General features: G+C 36.8%; 1 protein-coding gene across 1 annotated transcript in view; it reads right to left on the bottom strand.

Moving 5' to 3' along the window:
- Positions 1–1,721: 1,721 nt before the first annotated feature.
- Positions 1,722–12,817, bottom strand: part of LOC122347263 (calcium-dependent secretion activator 1-like) — a 74,028-nt gene continuing 62,932 nt past the window's right edge. Inside the window, 11 exon segments of the mRNA XM_043242448.1 lie at positions 1,722–2,745; positions 2,839–2,871; positions 3,098–3,181; positions 3,280–3,354; positions 3,830–3,977; positions 4,096–4,251; positions 6,318–6,479; positions 7,474–7,615; positions 7,696–7,852; positions 10,220–10,249; positions 10,730–10,836. Of these exon segments, the coding sequence (XP_043098383.1) occupies positions 2,620–2,745; positions 2,839–2,871; positions 3,098–3,181; positions 3,280–3,354; positions 3,830–3,977; positions 4,096–4,251; positions 6,318–6,479; positions 7,474–7,615; positions 7,696–7,852; positions 10,220–10,249; positions 10,730–10,836 (1,220 nt within the window). The 3' untranslated portion in view covers positions 1,722–2,619.

Below are 12,817 nucleotides of genomic sequence, written 5' to 3'. Positions count from 1 at the left end.
CAAGATGCAAACAAATTTGTGCAGTCACAATCAGAAATTTTCCAGAAACAAAACTCATAAAACGTAAAAATCTGACGGGCAAGGAATTGTGTTGTACTGTTATCTTGGCTTATATCTGTTATGAATCTCTATTCAACATATCCAGAATCACTAATGCTTGCGTAGTTCAAGAGAACGGCATGTGTGAAAATAATGAATGATGTAAATTATCATATAGAAAGAGAAGATGCTGTATCCACTGTATTTTCAAATCTGTCAGAAGAGTTTGAAGTGAGCTATTATCCAGTTCAAGAGCACAAATAGCCTTTACCATTACTTCAATCCTTTTATATGTATATATAATTATACATATATAATTTCTTATTACTTAGTAATAGTGATTATACAGAAACCAATCAGATTCTTGCTGCATTAAGGTCATCTGATGGTTCAATCACAATTTCTTCACACATCTGTCACTTCAAAGAGGTGGCGATCGGAGCGTGCAGTGCATGCCCAGAAAGTGCACAGGTAGTGTTGCTGGGAGCAGAGAGGCTTTGCTATTGACCGTGTGTGTGTGTGTGTGTGTGTGTGTGCACGTATGAAGTGCAGTTTTTTTAGGAGATTGGGTGCATGCTAGAAGGTAACACACAGGAAAATTATTTGATTCAGAACTCTATGCCACTCAGGCAGAATGTTGATCAAACAGCAGGACATTTAGAGATATAAGTTCCGCTTTGTCCTAAGTGGGAATGCCAGAATAGGTCGGATGCTGTGCTCTTTGGGATTGGGATAAGCATTGAGTACAAAGTGTTTTAGAGAGGAAAAATATAATGAGAATGACATAACAGACATTACAGAAATGCTGATAGCATGCAGCAAAATCTAAAACAGGATTATATTTTATAGCAAGATACGCCACACGGTTCCCACATTCAGACGGTACACGATGCTGGAAGAGATATTCAGCTTGGAAAATGGAGAGCTTTAGATCCCACGGGATTTTTACTCTATTTTTATGCATTTAGAAAAGTAATAATGTTCCTCAGCGAGGCGCTGAGTGAGGGCGAGTTGCATGCTGAGATATAATACTTTCGTTTAGTGGTTTGATCAAATATCTAATCTTGAATTAAGAGAAAAAATGACTAATCAGTCCTGTTAATTTTGTTTTGTGTACAGCCCTCAGCTGAATATACCTTTTGACCTAAAAAGACCACAGTGAACCTTACAAATTTCACACAATTTCAGTCTCTTTGATGCAACTGTCCAATCAAAAAAGTCAGTTGTAACTAAACAGGGAATCATTTAAACACGAAACATGCATATTTCCAGCTGCTGTTCATTAATGTATATTGCCATTGTATGGCAGCTGCCCTCACACAAATTTACAATTTTAATAATTGCTTTTGCAGTTTCATTCCTCTGAGCTTTTCACTGTGCTGATTAGTTTGGACAGGAATTCTTGGGAAGACATTTTAATAGGGACAGACTGAAACTATAGAGCAAAACAAGAGGAGCAATCATGCCAGATTCATTGTGGGTCTTTGAGTGTGGAAATAAAAATATGATGCACATAACAAGCACTGAATTGTAAATAAAATAAAATAAAAGGCACGGTCCATGCATAAGATGTGTGTGTCACAAATGTTCCAAACACAAGCAAGTAAAGCTGCAAAATTTACGGAATAGACTTCCTAACAAACAGACACTCGCTCTCACACACTGCATGATCACACTTTTTCCACAATACTGTAATACATACAACTTATTATAGTATGGTATGACACAACTAAATATTTTCTCACACACGCACACATTAATATTTATACAGGAAACTAAATATAGAAAATTAAAAATTATAAAAACGCTGACAAATCCTCACATACACACACACACACACACACACACACACACACACACACACACACACACACACACACACATACGTACTTGTATCCTAAACAACCACTGGTCCACACATCTGTTACATTTTTCTTATTAAAATATATAAACACACATGTATGCCATTGTGTAACAAAGACACATGTTCACACAATCACAAAGGATTATTTTTCTAAATTGAACAGTGCTCTCATATCTATGTCAGTTGGTAAAATAAAATGGATTTTATGAAAAGTGGTAGGGTTGCAAAATATATAAAAGTGATACAATGAGCTTAAATTACTTTGATGGTTTGAATGTTAAATTTTTTTTATAATGCATTTAGTAAAATCTGTCCTCTTTTTTTCTATTTAAAAAAAGTTTTGTGTTGCACTTTTCAGGTCAAAATAAAGTTGATTACTTTGAGAGCACTGTCTTATAAATAATCCACTTGGTGACACTTTGCCTCTTAAACAAGAAACCGCTGAGCATATAGTCCAACGCACGTTAGCTAACACAACACCAGAGCACAAAGGTCCAATGCATCGTGGCTAATGAAACACCAGAGCACAGAGAGCTGGAACAGGAAGTCACAGCAATGAGACATTAGGGAGCTGACTGAAAGCTTCAGGTCATGATTGGCCTTATGTGTCTGGATGTAAGATCTCCAGGTTTCGACACTCAAAATGTGACTTATCCCTCATATGCCCCATTGTTTTGCCACATTTTGGATGGGCCCTCCTTTGTTAGGCACGGAGGTTACGGCATCTTACTTACATCAAATAATCTCTCTATATACACCTCCTCATTGACCTTATCTCTCAGAATGTCCTGAGAGTGACGGACAAAGGTCACATAGCCATCCGCAACATCCATTCCTGGTTTCTGTGGAAGAAAGAACCCAGAAACAGAAAATGTTAGTTTTGTATGAAACAGATTTGAATAAGAAAGAAAATGCTTGAATTTGCATATACTCACAGGGACATCCACATATTTTGATGCAGCTTTCACCTGAAATGAATAACAAGTTTGAATCAAGTGCTTCCATGTAAATATCACTCTCCCTGTGCAATAAGCAGTTTCCTTCCTTTTCAGTATAAAGTAATTTTCAATGTACAGTAACGCTTGTCATATTAAAATAAGTAAATACATCAATTATGAGCAAATTACATAATAATGTGCACCTTTGAAAATTCACAGTTTCATGCAAGAATTGGAAATAGGTAAAAATTCTTACCGTAAAGGACAGGAAGGAGGAGAAGAGAGTTCCTTCATCATACCTGGAGATCTTGGCAAGTACGCTCTCCAGAATGGCCACAAACTGTTCAGGTGGCACAAAACCAATAACTCAAAGACAAATAATTCAACAAGAGTTATACCGATACAGTACTTGATGTCTACCATTTTCTCAAAACATACCTTTGCCACCAAAAGGGAAATCATGTCTTTTACACTCTCTTCAATGAGATCATCGATTTGAGAGTGGTACTGTTTCTAAAAGGTAAAGACAGATTTATATACTCAGGCAAACTTATACAGTGGATATATTTAAAACAATTAACTTAGCCGTAGCTGTTTTAAACCAAAGATGAATCCAAACAGACAAAGAAAGCATGGCTAAATCCATATTGAACATAAAGTTGCAGGTGCCTGTACAACCAAATGCACACTTATATGCCATTAAAATACATTTATTTACCCATTAAAACATGCATCCTTGAAAAATTAAATAAAAATTTCATTGTCCAACATGAAATTGTAATTAATGGAGACGCTATTATTTTGTCCCATAATCTTCTCGATGTATTCTTGACTTCTATTTCTGTGAAAGTATTCTCACAGTCATTTGCATAATGTTATTAAATCTTTGAAAATGTATTAAGTTTTTGGAACTGCTGAGGATAATGTGAAAGTACCAATATAGACCAAGCTTTTGTCTATCACAACAGTCAGAAGTTTTGCCAATTACCTCCTGGCCCATTTCCATGGCACACAGTTTAGCAGACTGGTCCTTGGCATCAACCATCACATTGAACATGGTGCATAAGGACAGTGGGATGCGGAAATCTGTGGAACGGCTGCTTTTGGTCAGCTTAGATTCAAACGCTGCCCTGGTGCTGTTGACCAGCAAAGGGTGTGAGTCATCTTGCATGAAATTTCATTCATCTTCAAAGATATACTTTAAAATCTTCATGTATGCCATCAATTGTTTTGTTACTAGAGATACTATTTTACCGTTTAACGCTTGTCTCAATCATGTCACTTGACATGAGCTTCATACGGTTATCCAGATGTTTAGCAAACTCTTCTTCTGGCCAGTGTAGGTCCCTGATGAAGGTCTGTAGGGCATCCAACTTCCAGAACAGATCTTCCGATGTTCCAGAGCCATTGCTGTCAGGTATAGTAAGACGTTAAAGGTCAAAAGTCCCAAATATTTAAGAATTAAGGAAAATGCAGAGTATATAAGACTTTAGAATTGCTTTATTTTAACCATACACCAACCGGCGCTCCCAAAATTTGACCCTCAGAACTAGAATGTTTAATTTAAAGGGAATGTAACCACACAATCAGTGCATGGCAAAATAAAAGATAGGTGTGTTTGAAAAACACATCAATAACCTTGCATTGTTGCTTGGTTATTAAACTTTAAAGGACTGACCTGAATTCATGCATACTTTGCTGTCAATTTGGTCTAAAGGAAAAGGGTCTGGGAATGTCATGGTGAGAGAAGGCTTGCAAACTAACAGATGCTAAGCAAGATGGTGCTTTAATATGAAGCCAATGCTCTTAATGACATCTGTTACCTATTCAGAGAATTAGTGCTTTCTTAGAGTTAATGTTTATTGTTAAAGACGACTCTAAGTGCAATGTGATTCTTAAAGGGATAATACAGCATAAATGCAAATTCTGTATCATTTACTCACCCCTTACATCACTCCAAACTTTTTACTAGGAACACACACACCACAAAGATATTTTAAGGAATACTTTTGCCCATAAAATTAAAGTCAATGGGGTCCAAAACATTGACTTTCATTGTATGGACAAAAAAATAGTTTGGAGATGTTTTGCAGTAGATTTGGAGTAACATAATGTGAATAAATGATTTTACACCTTTTGGGTGAACTGTATGTTTAAACCAGAATATTAAAGTTGGTAAAGGGCAAGGTCCAGTGACCAAAATGGAAGAAAGATCAAGCTCTCTCTCATCACCCATGCCTACTGAGACTAAAGGAACTCCCGAGGTCAAAACACACCATGCAGTCGACTCTGAGGACGCTGCCATCCTGAGTAGAAAGAGGTGTCATAAGGGCCAGGGTTAAAGAGTTAAAACATAAGAGTGAATTATATTTTATGCTGCAGTCTTGGAATTGGTTAGGTTCAAAAATCTAATACTACTACTTTAAATTCCTAATAAAAATTAGTATGATGCGGTGATTGTATATTGCAAATGTGATGTTTTCTACTCTTTTTTTGAAAAAGCACACTCTGATGTTTGAACTCTTTGGGTGTTAGTTTCTACTGCCTTGGATGCCAGCTACACTGAAGTAATATCTACTTCAGAGCATCAGCTACCAACGCAATGACAGAGCTACGACCAGGCAGGGAGTTGCACCAACCCACACCCACTGGTAACTTTCACACAAAACAAACCCAATGTTCCTTCATGTTTAGGACACCTTTTTTGTCTCAGCTATCCTCCAGAATCATTTTTCTTACCATTGACATTCTGATGCTTATACCAGATGTTTTTAATATCAACAAACCCTAATATCCCAGCATAATTCATGCAGGCACTTATAGAAGGAATTCAAAACAGTAGCTAAATATTGACTACAATATAATTGCTCAAGATTCAGGTAAATAAAAAAAAAACCACACTAAATGAACTTTTTGAAATGACTAAATATTGAAGAAAATAAATAAAGAGATTTGGACTTTCAATTACAGCAAAATTTACAAAAGAAAAATGTTTTAGTCCACAATATGGAATTATACAATGTTTGTTAACTTTAGGGCCATCTACTTGTTAGTTTGTATGATAGAATTATATTTGAATACAAAGCATTGGCTTGGCTGTAGGTTTGGGTTGCAATCCAGATCTCACCACCTCAGTCTACCCTCAATGGCATGCACATTGAGGAAAATGAAGAGCTTTTCAGTTCTCATTTCAAATAACAGATCACATGAGTCTGTCTGGAACCCTTTGCAGGCTACTTGACATGAGAATGATTCTAGAGGCAAGTCATCTTGCCCTGTAGGTACTCTATATTCAATACAAAGAACATGGAAAGTCTGCAATAGCCATCATTTAAATGTCTTTTAATTACTGGCAAGTTTAGCAAACATCTTGCAATTCAGTGATACTTAACGGTAAGTTAACTAACCCCAAACATTTTCATGCCAAGAAGACTTTTGAATGCATCAGATCTCAGGTAAATGCATTGAATACACACTCAGAGTCATATATAGCAGCCATCCAGGACGGAGTGGAAAAGCTAGGCATTTGTGGAAGGTTAACAGATAGTCCTGCTACTGGCACTGGAAGATTTGGTACTTTGGGAATTTGGAGGTTCACATTTGGTAGATTCACATTGGGCAGATTACTTGTTAAACTCCTGCAGAAACAGACAAAAAAAGAAACAAAAAAATCCATAACAGTGGCAGTGTGGAATGCTGCAAATAAGCAATGTAAGACATACAGTACAAAAAAGAGAAACTGAGAAATGGAAAAGACCATCTTCACACATAAAGAGCACACACATAAAAACTGGTCATTAAATGTAGGGAGGGAATCTACAGCACATTTAAAACAGAAGACCTGAGTAGAAAGAAACTTGTGGTCAATAATATCGACAACAGCACACTTATATAAAAAGGAAGTAAAAGCAGAATTTTTCCACAGCAAGAACAAACAGCAGCTCGAAATATCTGAGGACGGTGGTGGGGTTTTAGACATACAAACAGACAACAAACAAATGAGGAAAATCATACTGACTTGTAATTCTCAAGGGGTATACGATTAATTGACAGAAGAATATTCTGTTAGGCTTGGAATATTTGGGTAGGCGGTATCTTATCTAAAGATAGCAGGTTATCTAAATATTGTTATCTGTTCGCTGGGAACTGGTATGAAAATATTAAAATCAACATGCAAACCAAAATCAAGCATGACAGAACAATTGATTAGGACATAAAAAGCATTCTGTTTAAAGCGCACAATATGAGGGTTAGTTCACAAAAAAAAGATGGAAACCTGCAAGACACTGACTAAAGTCTATCCTGATAGATTGTGAACTTGGTGAACTTCTTTTGATGTTTGACAGCTTTTTCACGTAAGACATGATTAAAGAGGTCATGCTATTTAAAGAATTATTTTGTTTACAATGGTGTAAACAAATGCTTTTCAGACTTTACCTGAGAAGTCGAAATGGATGTTAAACAGTTTCATTTAATTAGCTGTATAGTTTTACAGATGATATGCCTGTCCCTGCAACCTGACATAAAATGTATATACACGAGTTGTTTTTTAAATATTTTTTGTGATGTTTTTGTCCTGAAAGGCCCTGGCTCCCAGTCACCGCACACACTGTTCAGGAATTGGTGTCTTACTTTACAGGCTCCCATGACTCCCGCTCAAATCCCCTGTGAATGGACTGAGCAATGGAGGATTCCATAAGATCCACATATCGCACCACAAGAGGGGCGTACAGATCCTGCAGATGTTTGTGGAACTTTCCATTACACAGGTGATCTGTAAAAACACAACGATCACTTAATTAGAAATGAAAATACTATCAGAACTGTTAACCAAATGTTGAGAGAAGTGCTTACAGTCGGTACGGAGGAAATCGTTTAGAAGCTGAAAGAGCGGGAAACTGTCCCAGCTCTCGGGAGACTGGATCTCAAGAGCAGCATCCATATCAACTCCATAGAGCGAAAGGAAGTTCTCAGCGTGCTCCACCATCAGGTCTGACCACCATGCAAAGGCCTTCATAGTCCAGGAAAGGTAAAAAGAATGAAAAGAAGTAGAGAGTTAGAAAAATGACAAAATTATTGGGTAATCTCAGGAAGAAAAAGATTGTAAGCTGGTTAAATGTCTGCCATATGTGATTCACATATTCACTTTGTATATCTGCTTTCAAAGTAATGGTTCTTCATTTGATTAGTAAGAGTTCAAATGAAGAGAAGTTTTTGATATGAATGGTTCATATTTTGCCTCAGTGATAGAAGTTATTACATTAATTAATCAAATAGATAAGGCTTTCAAGTAACCAGTTTACAAGGTTAATGGTGATCAGTTAAGCCATTATGGACTTAAAACATTAGACAATTTATAAATTTGCAACACAGAAAATTCTGCTATATATATAGATATATAATTATATCATCCAAAACAAAGTCTAAATATTGAGGAAAAACATTTCACCATAAAAAGAAATTTATGAATCTTCTATAAAGGTTGCTTATCTTAGGAATTGAGGCCCTCGAAAGAAACACATTAATCCAAATAAGAGAAAATCTAAAACTCCTTTAATAAGAGGGCCTGACATTCAAGTTGTAAAAAAAAAATTACAATACACCTTTAATCTTGTGTTGCAAATGTGTGCATATTTGTGACCAGATGTAATTTTTCCTGTATCAGGTTAATTCTCAGTGGAGTCAAGATGCCAGAGGAGGTGCAGTTCTCATGCAAGTGAGGTAGAAATCCCTGCATGCTTTTGCCCTCCAAATGGAAGATGTAGTTCAACCGTTCACATCACTGCATCCCTACCTTTGGGATGGGGATGTGTCTTGCGATCATGCAACATTGCCGCCCCTAATACACCAAAGACTGCAAGCAAGCAGCAGACTTCTTTACTTGGCAATGCATATGATTTGCCTGAATATTTCTTCTTTAATCTCTCAAAGTGACCATAAATTTTGAGCCTGTAGTGGGATATTGAGCAGGAGTTTCTTAGATCAATCAGGCTTGCTTGCAGTCTTGGCATGAAACACTTTTCTTCTAATTAAAACAACCGACCAGTGATAAACCCATTCAGGGAACTGATCAGCCTTTTTAAGAGGCTTAATCCTTCCCTTTGGTTGCATGCTCTTTTTTACCCCTTTAAACCCACAGCTTCAAAGAGCCCCAAAATATTTCCCCCAAATCCGTTCTGCTACCTAGGGACAGCAAGCTCTAAGACCAGACTTACCACAGAACTTACCTGCAGGCTTCACAAATAACACTTGAAAACCTACACTGGTCATAACGTTGGGACCAACAAATATAGCATTTGCTAGTGTAGCAGGGCAATGCATACGGCTGAGCTTAACCAGACAGACAAGTAGAACGTGGGGTAGAGAGCGATAAGAGACGCCAAATCCAAGCAGCCCATGAATCCTTCCCCAAGGCCTTTCTTGCTAATCTATGAGCGCTGGGTAGGAGTTAACATTAAAACCTTCTTGACTGAATACAAAAATCATATTGTAATTTAAATAAGCAAGAGCGGCCCTGGGAAGAGGGCAATGTTATGACATTGGTTTGGTCCTTTTAAGGAATTGTGAAGTCCAAGTACACTAGCAGTAGGGAACACTAATTGGGAAAAGTTAGGGTGACACAACTAGCGTGGGGGGTGGGTAAATGTAAACATTCCCCTGGAAGCAAAGGAATCATTGAGCATTGACCTTGCCAGTCGGGGACACAAGCCTTACAAGTTTGAAGGAGACTTGACGGGCACAATGCTGAGGAATTAAGACGAACCCATGTCAGATGCAGCAAAACATTCCCTCACTTTGTGAGGATCGGGACATTACAAGGGAAGGGAACCCTTCATAGCTCATGCACAAGCCAGTAAGGGGCTTTTTTTTCACTGCATTCATTTGACCACATACCTCTTTTCCTGCAACATCACCATGGAGTGAATGGTGAGGAAAAATATGAACACGTAGAAGGTGATGTATGTGCAAAGTGTTAATGTATGCACAAAATGTTGATTACAAACAATTTTTCCCAAAACGTTTGGATAAAAAGTAAGATTTACTTCAAATGGAAGTTATAAAGTAATTACTTCGGTTTAAATGGCTTTCCATATTATAGTTTTACAAAGTATGATCTACAGATGTTTATACGATAATGTCTTGGAGTTAAAACTAAAATATTTTGCTCATTTGTGAATCAGTGTGAGGAGGTAGATACTTTCCATAAATAAAGAGACCAACTCTTTCAATCTTAATTTCATTACGTTCTTTAAGCATCGTCTTGCCCCATTCCACCCAGACATAACAGAAAAGCCCTTAACTGCGTGAATCGACATGCTTGAGGAAAAGGTACACTATGTGATGACAACTTAGGAAAAAAAGAAACATGATACTGTACCGACTGGTCTCCTGTACTTGTGACCGCAGCCTGTTAAGCATATTCAGAAAGATACAGTAAATCTATAAATCTCAGGAAGACCATGGATTACCTAATACTTTAAACTGCACCACGGAATAAAGCCAATTATGCATTTGTTCTTGGTGTAGTAAATGCTGACATATTCTTATAATTACATCTGAAACCCATGTTTAGCTCTCTATTCATAATGCATCTTCAGTTCTGTTTAGTTTTAGCCATTCCAAAGGAATCTGTCTAACATTCAGAACACATCTGTATTCTGAGGCTTTCTTTAGATTATAGATCCAGGGAAAGTGGTTTAGAGACCTGGATCTCACAGGAGAGTGAACTTTTGCTGTTTGACTAATTTCCACTAAAACAAATTGCATTGTGCAAACTCCAAAGCTGCTTTTTAGAGAGGAGCCATTGGCCTTTAAATCAGCCCTATTTTGAACTAAAGAAAAAAAGAGAGTGAACGTGGGAGAAAGAGAGGAAAGAGTCCAGACTCACCTCGGCGTGATGGTCCTGGTTCTGATGTAGAACCTCAATGACTAACTCTGCCAGGCGGATGACATGCTCCAGTTTTTTAGCAGGTGTAGCTAGGTTAGCTACATTCTCTGGAGCAGAATGGTGGGGAGAAGAGGGATGGTTAATATTACAGCATTTGATTAATATATCTATTCTTTTAATCTCTGATGTCATGAGCACTACAATGCAATCTGAAGAAGCTAAGGTCACAAATACCTAATTGAGCATGCAGAAATGACAACACTGTTGATGACACTCATAACACTTCAAGAAAAGATGCCTAACTGATGTCAGAGAAAATAATGGACCAAAATCATTTTTGGCAATCTCTGAAGCAAAAAAAAAAAAAAAGTTTAGCAAGCTTGCAACTAAACTGGGGTTCAAAAGTCTGAGACCACAAGTGGTATTAATTTGCTTTTTTTTTTTTTTAATTTATATATTTTTTCTCTTGAGCTGCATGACTACTTGTATAAAACCTCATGATCATGTTCTCCATCATGATTTGAGAATGTTTCAAAGGGTACCTTGTGCATCAGTGTATGCTAAGAAGAATAAATTCAGAATCTTTATAATGACATATTTACATCATTACCTTTCCTAAAACCTAAAAATTTCAACTATATAGGTTAAAATTCTAGATGTTTAATGTGGACACAGACGTTTGGACCCCACTGTAAAAACTAATACTGCATTTTTATGTATCTAGGCAAATTACTAATAATTTGTAGAACTTCTTAATGCTGTCTTAAGGCCAACACATGAGAGAAAAAGCAGACCAGATTGTCAGACATATGCAACACTTCGATGAAATGAGGACATCCGGACACACAATAGAGTTTCTGGTTTAACACATAATTAACTTTTGTCGGAACAAGATGAAATGAATAAGACAGAAATTTAAAATAAATAAATAAATAAATAAATAAAATAAAATAAAATACCGACCAACTCAGCAATGCTGAGGTCTCCACTAAAGGAGAAAAGAAAATCTTTAATTTATTGACTGAAATGCTACTTCAGTCATGAAGGACATTACTTATTTATCATTTCATCTGACTCTTTAATCTTGGTGTCTAGATTGTGAAATGCCATTTATGCCATTGGTTTATCGGTCTGTTAAATTCATGGGTTATTAATGGGGTTGTGGGGCACCATACTCAAATTTACTACATTGTGAACCATTAATATCTGATAGAAACTCATTCTAACTCTTCCTAAGGCCATGATGTCATCAACACAACATGATAAAGTAATGACAATGGATTTAATGATAATCTACAATTATCATTATCCAAATTTCATACTTTATCTATTTTCAATGTGTCTAAAATGTTCTGGTCATGTCGAGTTTCTAAGACCAGGACTGGGAATTAAAGCGGCAAAACATCTCTTAAACTAATGAAGATTTAGAGAGGTGGTTCTCAACCGGTGGGTTGTGACACGAAACAATTTGCAGCAAAACCAGTTGAGGACTACTTGTTTAGAAAATCGATGGATGTCAGGATTCAGATATTCTTCAGTTACAATCTGATTCCCAGCGTGAAACATTTGCAATCATTCTACCCTAACATTTTAACACATTGAAAAGACTGCCACTGAAATATTTGTGAAAGATAGTATTACTTCTTATAAGTCTGCATAATACAGCACAATTAGGCAGACTATTCAGTGCTAAAATGTTCAGTTTCTATTTCTAAAGTCATAATATAACACAAAATAAGTTTTTATCCAAATTTTGTGTATATTTTCATAGAAGAATACTATCTCCACAAAAAAAGTATCACAAGGAAGATCCTTGTGCCGTGGTGTGTACAGAACTTTCAGACTAAAGAAATTGTCCTCGTAATTGTGTCATGTGCCAGGATGTGTTGAAGGGGACAGGGGATGACGTCAAACATAGCTTCACCTGGATCCTTCTGATCCTTTAGAGTTTTCTCAACTTCAGAGAGATGAGAGAGAGAGAGAGAGAGAAAGAAAGAAAAAAAGCGAGTCAGAGCAACATAAGGAGAGGGAGAAATAAGGGAGAAAGAGAAGGAGAACTGGAGGAGGAAAAGAATTATTCCTCAAGGT

Source organism: Puntigrus tetrazona, chromosome 6 (assembly GCF_018831695.1).
Source record: "Puntigrus tetrazona isolate hp1 chromosome 6, ASM1883169v1, whole genome shotgun sequence".
In the NCBI taxonomy this organism is placed as follows: Eukaryota; Metazoa; Chordata; class Actinopteri; order Cypriniformes; family Cyprinidae; genus Puntigrus; species Puntigrus tetrazona.
The sequence above is the reverse complement of the archived record's forward strand: the minus strand, read 5'-3'. Positions and strand labels throughout refer to the sequence as shown.